The following is a 19934-nucleotide window of genomic DNA, read 5'->3' as shown; positions in this document are numbered from 1 at the left end:
TCTATCTATCTATCTATCTATCTATCTATCTATCAATCAATCATCTATCATCTGTCTATCATCTCTGTATCTCCAGGGCATTTATTTATTTATTTATTTGTGACCGGAATTGAATTCAGGACCTTGCGCTTGCCAGGCAGGCACTTATGTCACTGAGCTGTATCCCCAGCCCCTCCAGGGCATTTATACTGAGTAATATCCTTAGCCCTTTTTTTATTTTTTATTTTGAGACAGGCTGTCACTAAAGTTGCTGAGTTGCCCAGACTGGGTTGCAATTCTCCTGTTTCAGTCTCCCAGAGTGTTGGGATTACAAGTGTATATTAAGGGTACATTGTAGATAATTTCTTTTATTTTTCATTTATTTTAAAATTTTTTATGAATTCTTTTTACAGACTTAAAATTTTTTTGAATTAATTTGACAATCTAGGGGCTGGGGATTTAGCTCAATGGCACAGCATCTGCCTGACAAGTGCAAGGTCATGAGTTTGATTCCCGGTACCAGAAGAAAAACAAAAAACAAAAAACAAACAAACAAAAAAATTTAACAATCTAAGCCAGGTGTGGTGGTGCATGTCTGTAATCCCAGCACTTGGAAGACTGAGGCAGGAGGGTCTCTGTGAGTTCAAAGCCAGCCTAAGGTACCTGATGAGTTCAGGGTCAATCTGAACTACATAGTGAGCCAATCTGAACTGTATGTTTTGTCTCTAATAAAACAAAACAAAACAAACATAAATCTAACAATATATTCTATATGGAATAAGGGTTTAGAAAATTTATTTTAAAAAAGAAAATTACATGTTTACTGAATGAGAAAACTATTCAAGGTGAACAAGCTCATTCTTTGTTTTTTAAAATAACACAACACAACATTAACAAATATTAAGTTTGAGCTCCATAAGATTTTTCTTTCTTTTATCTTATACTGTATTTTTAACCTGTGTATTTTGTGTTTTGAACATTTATTACTTTTTATTTTAAAGCTATTAAGCATCTTTAATATCTTACCATGTAGCAATAAACCTGTTTCTCTTTATGGTCTCTTATGTAGATCATGCTAGGATTACTGTGTGTGTGTGTGTGTGAATACTCTGACATTTACTTAGTTTCCATATTTCAAATGGGAAATTAACATTTATCTACAGTGGATGGAGGGATGTGTGTGGATGAACAGATAAATGAATATAGAGTTGATATTTTAGAGCTTTTTGTTTGTTTGTTTTTTTCTTCCGGTACTGGGAATTGAACTCACTACCTTGTGCTTGTGAGGCAGGTGCTGTGCCACTGAGCTAAATCCCCAGCCCCTAGAGTTGATATTTTAATGATAGATGTAATTGCAAGTGCTAACTATAGAGGGATGTAGAGAGATTGAGGTAGATGGATGGATGGAAGAACAGATGCATAAATAGATGAGTAGAAAGAAAAGAAGCTAGAAAATAAATATCTGATGCTTATATAGATAGGTCCATTGTACCATAGCAATGGTAGCAAAAGCATCAGATCTACCTACTGTCTAGTGAAAAAAAAAACAACTAATCTTCTTTCCAAGGAACTCAAGATTTTTTCTAAAAAATTTACTCCAGAGAAAAAATTTTCAATTTCTCTTCTACTCCTTTCAGTAACCCATGCTTTAGTTCAGTTAACTCCATCATATTATTGTAATTGGATTAGGGGAAACGACAGGAGATTGCTTTTTTTAATAGGTCAAAGAGAGTTAAATATTGGTATTTGCCTATGATTTAACTCAATATCTGGAGTTGTGAAAGAGATGGTGGATAAAATGGGCGAGTGGATGAAACAGTATAAAGACGACTGCTTAGAAAACTAGATGGGTAAATGAAAGAGACCGATGGATGAACCATGATGAGATACCACTTCATACTTGCTCGGATGACAATAATATCTGTCAGTAATAAAGCAGAAAATAACAAGTGCTGATGCAGATGTGGAGAAATTGGAATCCTTGTGCACAGCTGATGTGAGTGTAAAATGATACAGCTGCTGAGGAGAACAGTTTGTCATTTCCTCCAAAAGCTGAACACAGAATCACCACATGACCCAGCAATTCTGCTCTTGGTTCACACTCCCAAAGAGTTGAAAGCAGGAACTCAGACCTTGTCTGCCAGTGTTCACTTCAGCATTATTCACAGTAGTCAAAGGTGAAAACAACCCCAGTGTCCATCAACAGGTGAATGGGTAAATAAAATTTACTACGTACTGGTCTTAGTTACTTTTCTCTTTGCTAAGACAAAATATATGAGGCCCAAAGTTAAAGGATACAAGGATTATTGCAGCATGGCTTGTAGAAGTTTCAGTTCATAATTGGCTGTTGGCTCCAACAGAGGCTGGCATGGCAGAAGGGCATCACGAAAGAAAAACATCATAGTGGGCAGCAGGCAGCAAAACAGAGAGGCAAAGAAGCAGAAGCCATAACAGTAGCAGCAGCCTGCTTCTCCTTTTTATCCGTTCCAGACTACTTGCTTTTTGGGTTGTGTCCCCCACATCCTTGGAGGGCCTTCCCATGATCCACATGCAGAACTATGCCAAACCAATCACTAATTTAATAATCACACACCCTTAATCCCAGCATAAGACACATAATCTCAGCACCACACACTTCATCCCAGCATCACATGCCCTAGCTCCAGCCACATGTGGGAAGCCCTGTTTGTGACTGCATGAGACTTTGGAGGGACATGTAGGCACAAGGCATAACAGTACACATGATAGAATGACATTCATTCATTAAAAAGAATATTACTGATCTGTACTACAGAGCGGATGGACCTTGAAAACATTATGCTGAGGGAAGCAAGCCGGATACATAAGAACAAATATTGTATGATTCCACTTACATGAACTCTCTAGAAGGGGCAAATTCATAGAGATAGAAAGTATCTAGAAGGTTTTCAGGGTTGAGGGAGAGGGCAGTGGGGAGTTACTGTTTAATGGAGTTGTTGTTACAGTATTTCTGGTTGAGGACAAAGCTTTTTGGAAACGATGGTTGCACAACACTGGCTATAATCAGCGTCACTGAATTATATAATTAAAAATGGCTAAGATGACAAATTTTAAATTATATATATATTTTCCACAATAAAAAAGTTTTTTAAAGTTGATGAGTAGACATGAGTACATAGAAAAGAGTTTGTGGGAGTTGACTTGTGGCTTCACTTGGGATAGAAACTGAGGATGTGAGAGTGACCCTGTCTTGTAAAAAAAAAAAAAAAAACAGAAACAAAAGCTAGATAACCTTAGGCTGGCAGTGATTGAGAAGCCCCTCAGCCAAAGAACCTCTCTGTCTCAGGCTCTCTGCAGCTGGATCTCAACCGCATGCCTAAGCCGGCTAAGACCGCTGAGAAGTGTTCCTTGGACCAGCTAGATGACACTTTCCACCCCGAATGGTTCGTGTCCCTTTTTGAACAGAAGACAGTGAAGGGCTGGTGGCCCTGTGTAGCAGAAGAGGCCGAGAAGCAGATCCTGGCGGTGAGTGCTTCCGCCAGCCCCTGAGGACGGCACAGGAGGCTCCTTCCTTGGAGACCAGCTGGCGCACACACACGGTCTTCCTCCCTTTTCTTCTGCTCTCTACTTTCTCAAGTCTTACTTCTCTTCCCTTGTGATTGACTCCCGACCTTCCTCTCCTTGTGAGCCTCTCCCTGGCTCACATCTCAGAGGAAGCCTGTTTGAATTGAAAGATGACTGGCTTAGATTCCACTTACTGGCCTTAACAGTGATCTGGGCCCTGGGTTCCCTGGGATCTGGGCTTCCTCATAGATGGATGGGGGTCATGCGCTTCCCATTTGAGCAAGAGCCTCCCAGGGAACATCTTTGCTCTATTGTCGTTGCGGAGAAGTCACCGGTGGTGGTGGTGGTGGTGGGATTAGTGGCCGGAGGACCCAGGAGAACCATCCTTTCCACCCTCTACCCATCAAGTCCAGACAAGAAGCAAGGAGGAAGCTCATCTCTGACAGTTTACTTAGAAGCAGCAGGCAGCCAGCCAACTCTAAAGTGGCCCTTGAAATAAAATATCTTTGTTATACAAAGAATTGCAATGATTAATGAGGAATACTCACACCCTAGAGGAAAAATGAGCAAGGGGTATACATAGATAGTTCACAGGAGAAGCAAAATATTCATTAAACATGAAAAAAGAGGCTTATTCCTTTGAGTAATTAAAGGAATATTTTTAAATGTGGAGTTTTTTTTGGTGTATTAAATAAGATTTTTACAAAGTAGCATGCTCATTTGCAGAGGATGCAGAGACATAGCTCCTCATTTATTTCTTCTGGGAGTGTGAGTGGTTTTGGTGTGTGGGAAAGCAATTTGGTAACATGCGGCAAGAGATTAACAATATTTATGCCCTTGGACTCTGTCATCCCACTTCTAAGCTGTCTTTTAAAGAAATAACCAGATAAAATTAAAAATTTAGGTTTGGAGATGTTTGTTGCAGCATTATTTATAATATCAAAGAGTTGGAAACAACCTAAATGAACCAAAATAAGTAGTTTACTGGATAAATTATGGTCAACCAGCCATGGAATGTTTTGCAGTCATTAAAACCCAAATTTTGAAGGATATGTAATTATGTAGTGAAACATATTCCTGTGTAAAAAAATCAAACTATAGAACTATATATACAGTGTGATATTTCATACGCTTGCAGCTGTGATTCATAAAAATACTAACAGGGCTGGTCTCCACACACTGGGAGGATGGGTGAGAGTACCCTTCTCCACACATTTCTGTACTTTCAAGATGTTCTACAAGGAGTAGGTACTGCTCCTATGATGGCAACTCTACGTATTTAAAAAACAAAAGTAAAATGACCTTTATTTGTCCTGGCTTAGCTCCTCTCCAGGGGGTGGGCAGACCCCTGACGTGGCCCTCTCTGTCTCCACAGGGCAAGCTGGAAATGACCTTGGAAATAGTAGCAGAGAGCGAGCATGAGGAACGACCCGCCGGCCAGGGTCGGGATGAGCCCAACATGAACCCTAAGCTTGAGGAGCCAAGGTTAGTGCCCACCCCTAACGGCTGATGCCCAGCCGGTAGGGAGTATAGGCCATAGTCCAGGGAGGCACCGACTGCGTAGTCTTCTGAGTTCTCTTCCTGCCCTCCTCCCTGAGCGTGGCCCAGCCGTTTGCATCTGGGCAGGTGGCGTGGCTTTTCTCAGGCCCGGTGAGCCCCGGTGGGACAGAGTTCACCTAAGATGCAGGCCTGAGGCTTTGGCCAGCCCCAGAGTCTGTGATCCATGATGAAGTCCTAGGTCGGGAGGGGAGGAAGCCATGGGGGAAGGCATCCTGGTGACGATGGCTGGGAACCAGGGCTCAGCATCATTCCAGGAGGAGGACAGCAGGGGTGCGGTGTCACTACATTGTTGGGGGTGGGAAGGGGATGCAGACTTGAAGGGCTGAGTTCAGAGGTGGGGGCTGAGGGCCCAGAGGCTGGGTGGGTCCTGGGGGCACACTGTGGAGGGTGGAGCCTTTTGTCGTGTTGTCTCAAGTGGAGAGCAAGGTTTGGAGAAAGCAGCCTTGCAGAGGGAGCCTTGCTGACCCTTGGGATGTTGCTTCCAGGCGCCCCGACACCTCTTTCCTGTGGTTTACTTCCCCCTATAAGACGATGAAATTCATCCTGTGGAGGCGCTTCCGGTGTGCCATCATCCTCTTCATCATCCTCTTCATCCTCCTGCTGTTCCTGGGCATCTTCGTTTATGCCTTCCCGGTGAGCAGGCTCGATGGGGAAGGCACAGAGGCTGACTTAGAGAAGCTCTTGGTCTAATAGGGGAGCCCATCTCTGCCCTCACAGAGCTCCCCTGATTGGGTGGAGAGCAGTAACCTCTTCCCTGGGGAGCCCTGGTCTGATGAGGAGCCATGGCTCTTAATCTGGGAGTCCCCAGTCTGGTAAGCAGACAAAGCCTAACCCTTTGGGGGCCCTTGGTCTGATGGGGGAAGCTGAGTTCTTTCCTCTTAGGGACACAGCAAGCCCCTGTCTTCAGCAAGCCCCTAGAGTGTGTAGTCAAGGGGTTGGCAGAAGATGAAGCTCTTGGGCTGCAGAGGGCAGGAACCTTCCTGAAGGAGTGTGTGCAACTGGGTCTGGAAAGGAAGGGAAGAGGCAGATGCCAGAGCGGAGGAGATAACACTTGCTAAATCCAGAGGGCCAGGAAAGGATCCCAGTAACCCCTGAGCGCCCGGTAGAAGGTGTCCTACCTCCCACAGTGGTGTGGACACGAGGAAGGGGGCTGGCTCAGGAGCCCCTCCTTTGGCACAGTACACAGCAGGAGTCCGTTTCATGTGGTAAGAAGCCAGCTGATGCCTGGAAAAGAGCTCAGCGGGGCCACACCGGTGACAGCCACCGTGTCTCTAGCTCCAGGGAGCTTTGCTGGGGATGGAAGTTGGTTTTTGCAGTTTGCCAGGAATTCCAGCCCCATAGTGGCTCTAGTACTTCAGACCTTGAAGATAACAGTGTTCATGCCTTATTATTCATGTTCTTCACACTTCAGAGGAAACTCTTTAATGTGAATATTTTAAACCTATATAACAGTAAATCGTGTAATCCGTCCCTTGAGACCCTGATTTTCATGGCAAAAGTACAAACACCTAGAGAAGGGAAGGGACTGGTTCTGGGTTACACAGTGGCCCAGAGCTCACAGTAGTTGTCACTGTGGGTCCCAGGGCATTGTCCCCAGAGCAGGCAGGTGATGGGGAATCACTCCCAGGTTAGCTTTTTGCTTTGTGACCCCTCCAGGAGAGGATGGGGTGATCACTGGCCCACTGAGAGCTGACCATGCCTTGGCAGCAGAGTGCACCTCATAGGAGGAGAAAGAGTCAAAGCCACAGGCCGCCTCATACAGTTCCTAACACCACAAACTGTGAGAAGCAGCAGGGGGCACTGCCTAGTTTAGATATCCAGGTCCCAGACCAGGGATGGTGAACCTTTCAGAGCTTTCAGTGAAAACAGCCTGCTGTGGCATGCATGCTCTAGGCTATAGCACTATTGCTCCAGGCTACAGTAACAAAGACTGGTTTAGAACCAGGATGGCCAGTGGGTCTGGCTGTAAGTCAGGCCCCCTAAGCTGGCTGTGGTCACCTGGGGCACCTTAATGTTTGCAGGGCTCAGCAAAGAAAGTTATGGTCAATTGGCAAAACTTGACTATGGTGCAAGGGGGGACCCATGTTGTGGAGACCTGAAATTTCTACAATTTCAGGGACTTTTTAAAACAAAGGAAGCACTGGGCATGGTGGCGCGTGCCTGTAATCCCAGCACTTGGAAGGCTGAGGCAGGAGGATTGTGTGAGTTCAAGGCCAGCCTGAACTGCATAGTGAGACCCTGTCTCAAAAAAGATAAATAAATAAAAACAAAAGAAAGAAAAAATAAAAACAAAAGCAAAGGAAGATGAAATTATAAATACAAGATCAGAAATAGATCCATGGAGAAGGGTCTGTGCAAGTGCAATAGCCCAAGGCAAGAGTTGCCACCAGAAATGACGTTGGCTCTGGGGAGGCCCTGGTGCTTGCTTCCAGGCCAGCCCGGATGTTGAGTCAGGGCAGTGCTCCCCTTGTGGCCTGTCGCAGCTCACTTCCTGTCATCTGGGTGTGCATGGCTGCTCTCCCAATAGCAGTGGAGACTTTATTATGAAGGGTTACTGTCCAGGTGAGGGTGTGTTGGGGGATGAGGGAGGAGGTGATGAGGCTCATGCCGCCAGGAGCTCTAGGTCTCCTAGGAGAAACTGAGACCAGAGAATCAGGACAGCCACTATGTACAATGAAATGTTCCACTGGGGGACTCAGCTTGGGGGGTTGGAGAAGGATGGCAGGTGCAGAGCCTCACACCTACAAGTAGTCTGGGGACAGAAGCTTCAGCCTTACCAGCTTTCTAGAATGTAGAGTCCTGGGCCGGCCCCTGGTCAGCTGAAGGAGAATCTGCCCTCAACATATGAGGTTGGAGAAATGGTGTCATATATGATAGAGCTCTGCAGTTGAACTCAGGAATACGACCTTTACCCTTGACTTTGTGCGACCTTGCTTGGCAAGGCCCTCCTTACCTGTGTGTAGGGAAGCTGGACAGAGTCAACTCCCATCTTCTGTGACCATGGCAGCTCCTGCACCTTCCCTCGGGAGCTGCATGTCAAGCCAAGCTGCCTCCTGAAGAACCCAGGGGAAGGCAGGGGCAAATCCTGAGTGGCATCACCACTGTCCTCCCTTTCTAAGTCTGTCCCCAAGCCCCTAGCCAGCCAGGCTTGTCGTGTGGGGGCTGTGGATGGCAGACCTATGCCTCAGGGAGCTGGGGAAGGAGACTTTGCTGCCTGACTGGAAGAGGGAAGATTTCTAGTCCCTTCTAGCCCGTGGCCCGTCCTTGTCCTCCGGGGGCAGGCTTAGCCCCGGTGGACAGGAGCTGAGCGGCGCTCGAGGGGGTCCGGGTCAGAGCCTTCAGCTGAATTCTGGGTTCCCGCCAGCAACATTACTCTGCTTGGAGTTCTGGAAACTGTCCTCTTCAAATGCTGACCTCGTCTTGTTTCTCAGCATGGGCACGTGGGGGCAGATCCTAGTGAGGCTGCTAGGACTCCAAGAGCCAGAGTAGGGCTAAGGCTGCAAACCTTTAGTTTGCTGCCAGTGCTACAGCTGGGGAATCTTGGTTCCCCCCACCGAGTCCCTTAGTCACATGGCCAGACCCACACCTGTGAGGGCCAGACTGATGCTCCTCACCTGGCTTTCAGGGTATGGGTAGGGGTAGGGAGCCTAGTCTAGTTTCCTAAGCCAGGCCCAGTGGGGAGAGTGCCTGAGGTGGGGCTGCCTGCCTCTAGTTGGCCCAATCCCCCACCCTCTTGGAAATTCCCCTGGGAGGGGGCAAGAGGGGCAGCCTGTCTGATTCCACTGGGCTCCCTCACCGAGAGCCAGCTGGGAGCAGGGCCAGCGTGGGGAGGCAGGAGGTGATTTGGCGGAGAAGGAGGGCCGGCTTTGTTTCCAGGGTTGGCTTTCCCGGGCCGGCGCTGGGGAACATACTGTCCCAATTAAGAGCCCTGTGTTGTATTGTGTATGTTTTCATGGTTTTTGGAGGGAGGAGTGGGGAGGGGAGGTTCCTGTCAGTTCTGCAGCAGGCAGGACTTAATCAGCAGTGATCCATCTTTGGTGCTGGCCTGTGTTACAGGGCATCCCCCTCCATCCCCCAGCGCAATTCTCTTTTTCTGGATGGGTGACCAATGGTGACCATGTGGGGGTATGTGTAGGGGGGAATCATGGCTGTGCCTTTAGCTCCCGGAAGAGCCCAGGGCAGGACTCCCCTGTCTAGATCCCAAGAGATCAGTGTTTCTTGGCAGTTGGTTGGAACATGGAGGTGGGCCTTGGGTTATGGAAGAGGGCAGGGCAATTCGGGCAACAGTGGCTCTGCACAGGAAGGTGTGAGCAGTCTCAGGAGAGTATGGGTTTGCTTGACTGGTGGAAACACCAGGCAGGGTGGAGTGTTGATCCTAACAAGGGATGGTAGGTGGTGGGGACAAGTGTAGGCCCCTGCCTGCCACTTATTCCACCAAACTGGGCCAGCCACTCCGGCTATTCCTGCCCCGAGGGGGTTACTTATGTCCCTGCTTCCTCCCTCTTCCAGAATTATGCTGCCATGAAGCTGGTGAAGCCCTTCAGCTGAGGACCCTCCTGCACTGGAGAAGGGGGCGCAGGCTGCCCTCCTGGCCCAGAACTGGCTTGCCTCCTCCACCCAGCCTAGCAGAGCTCCTCTAGCCCTCCGGGGCCAGACTGTGCTGCTGGGTGGGCAGACAGATGGACTGGCACCTGCTGCAAGAGTTGCTAGCATTGTGGCCTGGGATCACCCCACTCTCACCATCTCTTTCTCTCCTACCTCCTTTTGAATCAGCTCATATGTATTTCAGTATAAAACAGGTTGAACCACCAAGCGACGTCAGCACGTGTCTTCACTGTCTCTGAGTCGGGAGATGTGTCGGGGGCATCCGGGGGCTGGCTGGGTGTGCACCATTTCTGGCACAACCTTCTGGAGGCAGGAACAGCTAGGATGCAGTGGGTGGAGGGCCCATTGGAATTGTTTGTTTATTTTTTTACAGATCTGACTGGGGTGGGATGGGCTTTAAGGATTGGTGTCTGGCCTGCCTGGTGCCCAACTAATTTTGCCTCCTCTCCTTTCCAGGATTTCCCTCTTTGCAGGCTGCCCTTTGTTCAGGTGGGCAGTACCCGCACATTCCAGTTTCCTTAATCATACTGGGGAAGAGGGTCCACTGTGTAAAAATGGAGCACCAAAAAGTCCAGGCGTGGAGAGCAGCTGGACCTCTAGCTTTGACCTTGTCCCTGGTGGTCTTGGGATTCCCGTCCTCTGCTTCCTTACTTTGCCTCCAGACACCTTTTTCTTGTAGTCTAAAGCTTGGTCTTAGCCTTTCGTTTGCCATTTGTGCAGGCTTACTCTGTAAGAGCAGCAGGAACAGCCTTAGAGAAAACGCAAAGAGCTGGAAAACATCACTTCCAAAATTTCCAGAAGGGAGGCCTCTGCCCCTCTCCCCTGAGGGGGGCAACCGTGGCTGCCTCTGTTCCTGTCCCCTGGGAGGCTTCTATGTCCCATTGTGAGCCTGCTTTCCTGGCCTGGGCCCCGAACTCCCGAGGATCCTTTCAGCCCCTCCTTGGATCTTCACTGTACTTTTCAACCCAGGCTGAGGTCCCACCTGATTTGGTAGGATGAAGGTGGCTGGGACAGAGTTGCTGTCCAGAACCTGCCAGGGAGGGAGCTACACTTCCTAAAGGGACAATTATTACTGCAAGAGAGCTTCAGGATGGAGACAGCTATAAGCTTCAAGAACCTGAGTGGCCAGTGTTAAGTCCCTGACACCTGCACCCTGGAACCAGGGACCATGCCTCGCACAGAACACAGGATAGAGAGCAGGGTCCAAAGCTGTAGGGAAGATTTGTATAGTGATGAGCATTCAGCTGGCCTGCCTGTGCATAGCATGAGGAGGGCACAGCCTTCAGAGGACGCTGAAGGAGAGGAGGTAAGAACCAAGCTACAGCATCTGGAGGGGCTGAGGGTGGTTTTTAGGGTGGGAAGAAAGAATATCTAAAGTAGGAGGAAGCCACTGGACAGGGAAAGACTTACAAACACATGAGAGAATGTGTGAGCATGAATGGAGCCAGTTTCTGGAAAAGGAGAGGTGTTAGCTTTGGAAAGAAGGTCCATTTTTTCTTCCAGGCATAGGAAGGCAAGAGAAAATCCGTGCATAGCATGCAACTGTCAGCTGGGTTAAAAGTGTTTGCCGGGCCACTGTGCATATTTTGTGATTTCTTTCTCTTGCTACTCTGGGTTGCAGGTAATAGAAAATCCTACTCAAACCAGCAAAGGGAATTTTAAAAATGTCATTGAAATGAAATATCTGGAAAGATGGCTTCAGGCGAGGGCTGATCCAGCTTCACAACTAGCTCCTCGTAAGTTTGTATTTTCTCTGTTCTCCCCTCCTCAGAGTTGGCTTCAGTTTAAAACTGGCTTGATTCCTCAAGCTGGATTTGAAGCCACTCCCTGGGGTTGTGTAGGCCAATAAGAAAAACTCAAAGGGGGTTAGGGAATGGTTGGCAAGGGGACCCATGTCCTAAAAACGTGCAGTATTGAGACATTCCACGTGGCAGGCCTAGAGCAGCTTTGGCAGATGCAGCAGGATGACCCGTGACTCTTGGCCTTCCCCAGCAGCCATCGAGGCTGGAAAATTGCCTTCTTATGAGAGGGGTATCAGAGAAGGGGCAGGCACGACCCTGATGGGTTGTGTGTGGGGGAGGGGTAGGAGACTCTCTCAAGAAGGGATCACCTGAGCAGAGTTCTGCACTGTCTCTGGCTAAGAACAGTTCCTAGGGGGCAGAGATGCTGCTGAGTGGCAGGGCCACTGAAAACACAGCTGGTTTAAGCGCATAGTTGTGGAAGGAAGCCACCGCAGGGAGGAGAGAGAAGAAGGGCTCGTGGGGCAAGGTCCAGGGGTCTTGGGTGTACAGCTGAGGAGTCTGAACTTCACTCTGGAGGTGATGAAGAAGTGCAGAAGGACTCAAAGATAAACTTTGATCAGAACCGCGTTTTTACAGTAATCTCTAGCTTAGTCCTCCTCCCGGGAGACAGCAGCCTTCTGGAGGCCTGGGGTGTGTAAACCTCATGGCAGGTACCTTGGGTGGAGCGAGCAGCCTGAGCTCTCCCCAGGTCCCAGAGTGGTCTGTGGTCACAAATGGTGGAGGACAATTGCTCAGGACACTGTGTTGTTGGTTGCAGAGAACCACCCAGAGGTCTGGTTCGGATCTCTGACCCAGTCTAAGAGTGATTCACATGCTTGTACAAGTATATATAGAGAGAAACAGAGACAGAGACAGAGAGAGAGCGATAGAGAGGGGCTGTCTATGTATGTAGCAGGGTGCTGGGCTTTGGAGACCAGTGCTGAGTGAGACGAACATGGTCTTCGCCGACCCATGGGTCTCAGTGAGTCAGAGACGCAGACAAGCAGACAGGTCACTGTAATACACTAAAGGAAGAACAGGAGTTATAGGGTCAAGAGCAAGGTGGGGGTGAAGACAATAGGGGGAACAGAGTGTGCAAAATAGGCCATGACCAGGAAATGGGTTCAAATGTCCACAGAAATACTCACACGGGCACAGGATAGTGGTCCTCAGCCAGAGGCAGTTTTATTCTCCAGGATATATTTGGCATTGTCTGGGCATTCTGGGTTGTCTCAGCTGGTGGTTGTGTGTGGCGGGGTGGAGGCAAGGGTGCTGTTGGCATCAGTAGCTGCTAATCATCCTATAAAATCCAGCACAGCTCCCCCGCCCAAAGGAATTAATTATCCGCTCCAAAATGTCCATAGTGCTGCCATGGAGATCCCTTGACATGGAGGCTAGGGTTCTAGAAATACTGAACAGCTGGACTTGGTAGGACCTGAGGACTGACTGGTTTGGGGCACAGAGGTGGTGGGTTGGGGGGTACTACCAAGTTCCAAATGATTCCCAGCTGTCTGGCTATATGAGTGAACAGCTGGCAGTGCCATTCATCAAGGCAATTTCAGACAAGGATATTCCAATACACTTAGGGCACAGATGAAATGCCCTCCTGCCTCCATGTCCTCTTCCTTCCTCTGCAAAGTTCTGGAGAGCATCGTCTATATGAGTTGTTTCCACATCTCATCTCAGTCACTCCTCCACCTGCTGTGATCAAACCAGTCACAGTAACGCCATCGCCTTTGCGAGGGACTCCCTTAGGAGGAGGCGTGCCACTCAGTTATGTCGGTGAGGACACAAAGAGATGCATCTGTATATTCTTCCTCTTAATCTTGTGGGAAAATCAAATGGGTTGGAGCTGTGGCTGCCATCCTTGATCAGGAGGGGACAAGCCTGAGGAAGAAGGTAACGCAGAGAATGGCAGAGCAGATAGGAAGGACCTGATTCTTGGCGAAGCTATGGAGAAAGAAGTAAGCCAGGAAGTGCCCTACCTCTAGACCAGACCTCTTGTGATGTAGGGTCATAACTTCTCCATTGTTTAACTCACCTTTGGTTGGGTCGTGTGTCACCCACAGCTCAAAGCATCCTTGGTGATTTCACTCTGCTCCCCGCAACCTGCTTTTGCTGCCGTCTCCAGTAACCAACCTGCTAGGTAGAGGCACCACATATCGGACACTGTATCCTTATTATTTATTATAATAATTTCCCCACAGATGGCAGCAAAGTATGTTGTTCTAATAAAAATCAGTGCCTTACAATAGTTTTCTGGTGGAAGTAAATGACCTTGAGGAAGGGACACCTTTTCTAATTCACCTCAGGGCACCATCCACCCCCTCACGACTCTCAGCAGCAGCCCGAGCAGGACATTTTCTTTGTCTTTTTTGAGATGGGTCTCGCTATGCAGTTCAGGCTGGCCTTGAGCTCACTTTGTAGCCTAGGCTGGCCTCGAACTCGCAACGATCCTCCTGCCTCAGCCTCCCGAGTGCTGGGATTACAGGCGTGCACCACCATGCCTGGGCCATTTTCTGCTTCTTGATAAAGTTTGTCCTCTGCTTCCATGGGTGCCCAGGTGTTGGGTTTTCCTCCTGTCTGCAGTCTGGCCTTCTCTCTGTCATTTGCTGTGAGTCCAGAGTCTCACACTGTGGACCTTCTAGGCAACACACTTGCTTGTCTGCCTTCATTTGCCCCCCGGGTGGAATGACCCCAGGACCCCAGCCTAATCCAGCTTTGCCCTAGAGCTGCCCATCCCAACCCCCAGGGACACTCACAGGCACAGCTCAAAGGCCTCTCTCTGTCACAATCTGCATCCTCCACCCCATAAAGTTTCCTGTTTTCTTTCTGCCTCCCTCTTCCCGGGCACTGGGGCTGCACATGGGGGAAGCAACTGCAGTCCTGCCTCCTCTTCTGCCCCACTCCCAGAGCACTGCCCAGTGGCCCATGCCGCTTCTCCAGTCTCTTGCTGTTGTTCTCCAGCCCTACAATGAGGGTCAGGTCCTCAGGCTCCCCTCCCTGAAGCCAAGCTGCTGCTGCAGTCTTCTTCCCCATTTCTTGACCTCTCACCTCTATGTGGTAAGATCTGACCCCAGCGGGCTTGCCCTTGGCCCCAGGAAGGAGGCCAGCACACTGGTGCAGGCCCCAGACCGGCCCTGTCCCTGTGTACCTACCTCTCCTGCTGCCTCTGACCTTCTGCTCTCCCTGTGCCCACGTTTCCTCAGTCTGCCCTGTGCTCTGGCCCTGTTCACTGCTGCCACTGCTGCCTCTCCTGTTACAGGGCTCTTAGCGCCACTCAGAGACTTTACCATCCAGCCTCTGCCTGCAGGGCTGAAATCACATCTCAGGCCTTAATGAGATGTCTGCTTCCTCCACCGAAGGGACTTTACTAAGTGTTTCATTGCAAGTTCTCTTTAACTGGACAGGCCCTCAGAACTGTTTCAAATAGGATTTTATGTTCTGAAATTCAGTTTGCAACATTTGAGACCAACTCTGGCAGTCGGGTGGAGACTAAATCTCATCTGTTAAAAAAACAGTCCAGTAAAACATGATAAGCCCGTTGTATTTTCAGTGCTCAATTTCCTGGTTTTTTTTTTTTTTGTTGTTGTTTGTTTGTTTTCTCTGCTGGTGTTTCTGAGACAGACAGAGGGAGAGATTCTACACACACACACATACACACACATGTGCCCATTCGCATATGACACATATACAAATATACACACAAGCACAAATACACATGCAAACACATGTACACATGCGTGTATGTACATGTTCCCTTTTCTAGCCCTTTTCTGGGTTTATGTGGACATTCCAGGACTGGGGGACAGGCGGTGTCTAGAGCCAGAAAGAGCTATAAGCTCAACCTGGCTACCCTTGCCCACACCCCCTTTCCATTCTGCCTCCAACGCCAGGGACCTCAACCGTGTCTCAATCCTCTCTCCATGTGTTTCATAAATGTAGGATTATGGGATTTCCAGAGGAGCCAGGTGGGCATCTCCTGCCTGGGACCTGGTGACAGCCCAGGAGCCATTTCCTGCCTGGGAAAGAGGACTGGGCGAGGGCAAGGGTTCACCCGCCATGCTGGTGGCTGAGAGGTAGTGAAATGAGTAGCGGCGGCTTTCCCTCCCTCCTTTCTCGCTGGCTTTTGTTCTTCCCTCTGTGGAAAATGGCTACAGCTCCTATTCCCTGTGGCTTGGCCGTGGGTTCAGATCCCCTCTCTTTCTGCCTTTGTTTTCATTTTACTTTTTCATTGTCTGTGTAAAAGAGATTGATAGACATAAAGAGAACCAGATTCATGGTGAGTGACAGAGACAGACAGGAATAAAAAGATGGTGGCAGAGGGGACAGAAAAGAGACTAGGAGCCTTTTGTAATGGCTGGGGGATTTCCTCATCTTGCTCATTATTCTGACAGTGGCCAGAGCTGGCCTTATATTTTCCCCACTTATTCACATGGATATGAGGGAGAGAGATGGGGAGAGACAGCCCCCATAGAGTCCCCCACACACAGTTGGACAAACTGGACCTCAGTTTCCTTGAAACCCTGTAGCTGGTTGTAGGCTCCACGGCTCACCTGGACCTCAGTTCTCCTTCACCCTGGAACTGCCTTCTTGCACTTATGGGGAGAGGACTGGGATCAGCTCTAGGACAGGGGCTCAGCGCTGGCCCAGCCTCACTCCTTCTCCAAGGCACTGTCCCCTGAGACACATTCCTCCAACTCCTGCCAGGCTCACGGATCCACTGTGCAAGATTCCCGCTCCCTCAGCCCACCTGCGTCCCACTCAGGCACAGGCCTAAGCAGAAAACCTTTTCCTTTACTCCAGGGATTCAGGAGACATGTCCTGGGACCTCCTCTAAAGGAACTTGAGTTGATAGATGTTTCACCAAATTGTGAAAAAAAGACCAAAGTACACTAAGGAATCGCTCAAGTTTGTGTAATCCCTGCAGGTGTATTTTGTCCCTTTGTAATCTGTTTCTTCCTCTCCTCCTAGTGCCTGTAGACCATCCAGGCTTGACAGGAGAAAAGGAGGGAGTCAAAGATCCTCAGCGTAGGGAAAGCAAAGGATAGCAGCATCTAAAATCCTAGAAAAGTGCGGTCTTGGGTCTCAGAGAAAGTAGAAAAATGGAGGCCTCTTCAGGAGTCCTTCCTCTGTGGAGACCGAAACTAAGGCCTGTGTTTCAAGGGTCAAAGGCTTTTTCCATCTACAAAAGAACTCCCAGTCTGACAGATTTCCAGGTCCAGAGATCTTCCTAGAATGTGGTGGTTAAGGGCAAAATACCTTATAAACTGATGTGCAGTGGTCCAAGTCCTGTGTCTGGCATGTAGGTACTGGACACTGGGGAAGTCACTTGAGCCCTAGGCTGTGAACAGTGGGGTTCCCCTCAGTGTTGTGAGGTTCACCAACAATAATGAGATGCCTATATATTGGATGCTCCGTAGCAAATGAGAGCTGCTGTGATGGTAAAATGGAGCCCAGTGCTCACTTGGGTGCTGAGTGAGGTGAGAGCTGAGCAAGAAGACAGGGAAGAAGAGAGATGGTTTCCATCCCCGGGGTGATGCTCACATTTCTCCACCTTGGAAGGGTGGGGCTTTCTCTCTGGATGTGGGGAAGGACTGGAGATGCAGCTGCCTGACATCCTGGCACTTCCCTGTCTCAGCTACTACGCCAGGATGTTCCTTTATCAGCCCACAGCATAATTTGATTCTACGGGCCATCTTCAGGTGGACTGGCTGAGTCACTTTGCCTGACCAGAATGAGGATCCCTACAGACGCTCAGGCTGGAGACCCTGTAGACGGACCAGCTCTTGCAGACAGTTACACCTCGTCGTACTAGACTCACTCCGGACATAGACCTGGTCACAGGCCCAGGCACACAGGAGCTACAGTCCTCCTCCAAGCATGAGCTCAGGCACACATGTTTTCCGTGTGTGTGTGTGTGTGTGTGTGTGTGTGTGTGTGTGCTCGCATGTGCGTGAGCGCATGCACTCGTGCGTGTTTCACATTGTCAGCCAGAATGTGCTGTGGAAACCCAGGCAGAAGGGAGCGTGTGAATGTAGCCATCATCAGGATAAATTAATCCCAGACATGCAAAGCGTTTTCTTTTTTTATTCTCGGCCCTACTGCAAATTCAATTACGACTCTCTGCCAGCTACTGAAATGAGGGGACAAGTAAGTACGTGGCTGGGCCTGGAAAGTGGGGCAGGGCAGGAGAACCTTCTGGATCTATACCCTCGACCTTCCTTCCCTGTTATCCCAGATCCAGAAAAAGTTGCAGGCTTTCCTGGAGTCCCCGCTCTGACTGGACTTGGAGCAGCAGCAAGCTGCTGTGGAGGTGGTAGAAATAGTGCTCCCCAGAGAAAGAAGAACTAGCAAGTGACTGGCGCAGACTCTCTGATGAGGCCACGGGTTCCAGGGCCTGGGAGTCTCCATAGCTCATGTGTTCACCCATCTAGGGAGGAAACATGGGTCTCAGCAGCCACCTTGATGTGTCTAAGGAGAAATGCTTGCCTAATGGACTCTTCAGGAGTCTTCGGTCCATGATGGCTGTGGGGTGGAGCATCAACTCTGTCCTCTACCTTCACACTCATAGGTGACATTCTCATGGTGCTTTGGCCCCCAGCAAGGCTCACTTACGGGGTACAAGTGTAGTCTGTGTCCCACTGGTCACTCACTGCTGGCTTCTGGCTTTCTCTGTTTCTCTCTAAGCTCTACTAATGGGGGAGCTGCTCCTTGGAACTGGGCCTACCATCCTCCAACCCACATAGAGTTTTTGACCTATCAGCAGGCCTGGAGGAGCCCTCTTGGATCAAGAATCTCGTCCTTCAGGAGGCCAGTTTCTGCTTGGTGGTCCCCTTCTCACTGGTCGGCTGTGTTTGTGTCTGCCCTGGGCCAAGAGTGATGCCATCCTGGAGGAGGCACTGCTCTTGGGGCCAGACCTGCCTCTTCCTCCTACTCTTCCATTTCAGCCAGTCTCACACCTGTGGACCTAGAGCCCTGCTGAGAGGGAGCGGAGGGAAGCAGGAGGCAGGCAGGGACCACTGTGTGCAGGGGTAGCACTGGCACTGTGAAGTTCGCAATATTTTCATTCAAGTGAAAAATACAGTGTACCTCCCTGTTCAGGAGCTTCATTCTTTCCACAGTTCTGGTTGCAGAATTCATTGCACTATTCTGGTTGTAGCCAAATTTGCAAGCATATGCATGCATATTCGTGGGACAAATTCTGTGACAAGAATCATGGAAAGAATCAAGTTCTGGAACTGAGGCACCTCTGTATTTATTGAGCAACTCCTATGCCCAGGCTCTGTTCTAAGCAGAGAGGTTTCACCTTCGTAAAGTGTCCTAACCAGACGACAAACAAGGCAGAGACAAATGCACACTAGGAGGAAAAATCAAGCAAGGTGAGCACTTTGAAAAATGGCTCTGGGTAGGACCATCGGAAAGACTGTCCTTACCAGACAGGAAAGGGAAGAAGCCCTTGGAAAACGTGACACAGGAGGAAAGAGTGACAGAAGGAGCCAAGTAAACCTGGGAGAAAGCATTCTGGGTTGAGGGCATAGCAAGTGCAAAGGCACTGGTGACTGGGGTGCGCTTGGTGTATGGACTGGTTGCATTGCCTAGAATGTGCTCCCCAACCCCCTGGGGCTCATCTGCAGTTCATCTGGGCTGGGGAAGGTGTCTCAGCTCATTCCTGTTGCTCCCTGCTTGGCTTTAGCTGGAACCCATGTGGATGCCTTCATCAATTCTGGACTGAGCTGGCGACCTGGGCCCTCTCCTTTCCCATGCTTGGCTGCCTGGAACCCAGCCTGGGCCTTGGGAAATTCTCTGTGAGCTCACATCCCTCACTGCCCATTCTAACCCCCTACTGGGGATTTGGGCAACATCATATTTCCAGATGGGCAAGGGTGATTATTTCTTTTATTTTTTAAAATAGCTTTTATTGTTTTTTTTTTTTATCTTATTACAAAAGTAATATATGTTTATTATAGAAATTTGAGAAAACAGCTTGCAAAAGGAAGGGAATAAAACAGCCACTAATCCCATTACACAGAAAGAACCACTACTGACACCTGGGTAATGCAAGAATGTTCCAGTATGAAATATATGTCAGTAGTTTTTTAAAAAATGTGATGTTGTTGCACATAGCAGTTTATAATCACTGTGCAGGGACGATCCATCCCCATCACTGAATCTGCCTCTGTGACATTATTTTATGGCTGTATAATGGCCTGTTCTCTGGTTTCGCCAGGCCCCTACTGATGGCGTTTTAGGTAGATTCTGTTTTTTTTTGAGCATTTTGTCCATAGGGCTTCCCTATGGTCATCTTAGGTGGCTATCTGAAGTCTCTAAACAGTTTTTAAAATATCCATGCGGGTGGGCTAAAATGTTGCAGGTGCCAGTGTTTGGGATAAAAGTCTGTGTGGATGAGTCCCTGCTTCTTTTTATAGGGCAGGGACCCTTTCGTCTCTCAGACATCCCCAGGCA

The 19934-nt window shown here is 49.0% G+C and overlaps 1 protein-coding gene across 16 annotated transcripts in view; it reads left to right on the top strand.

Moving 5' to 3' along the window:
* Window positions 1–9898, top strand: part of Dysf (dysferlin) — a 214308-nt gene extending 204410 nt beyond the window's left edge. For all 16 annotated transcript variants that reach the window (XM_013514697.1, XM_005385592.2, XM_005385594.2 and 13 more), the window contains 4 exons: window positions 3305–3483; window positions 4898–5007; window positions 5568–5715; window positions 9592–9898. In XM_013514697.1, coding sequence (XP_013370151.1) covers window positions 3305–3483; window positions 4898–5007; window positions 5568–5715; window positions 9592–9630 — 476 coding nt within the window. In that variant the 3' untranslated portion in view covers window positions 9631–9898. The remainder of the gene's footprint in view (window positions 1–3304; window positions 3484–4897; window positions 5008–5567; window positions 5716–9591) is intronic.
* The last annotated feature ends 10036 nt before the right edge of the window (window positions 9899–19934 follow it).

This window comes from Chinchilla lanigera, unplaced genomic scaffold (genome assembly GCF_000276665.1).
Source record: "Chinchilla lanigera isolate Chin_1 unplaced genomic scaffold, ChiLan1.0 scaffold00023, whole genome shotgun sequence".
In the NCBI taxonomy this organism is placed as follows: Eukaryota; Metazoa; Chordata; class Mammalia; order Rodentia; family Chinchillidae; genus Chinchilla; species Chinchilla lanigera.
The sequence above is the reverse complement of the archived record's forward strand: the minus strand, read 5'-3'. Positions and strand labels throughout refer to the sequence as shown.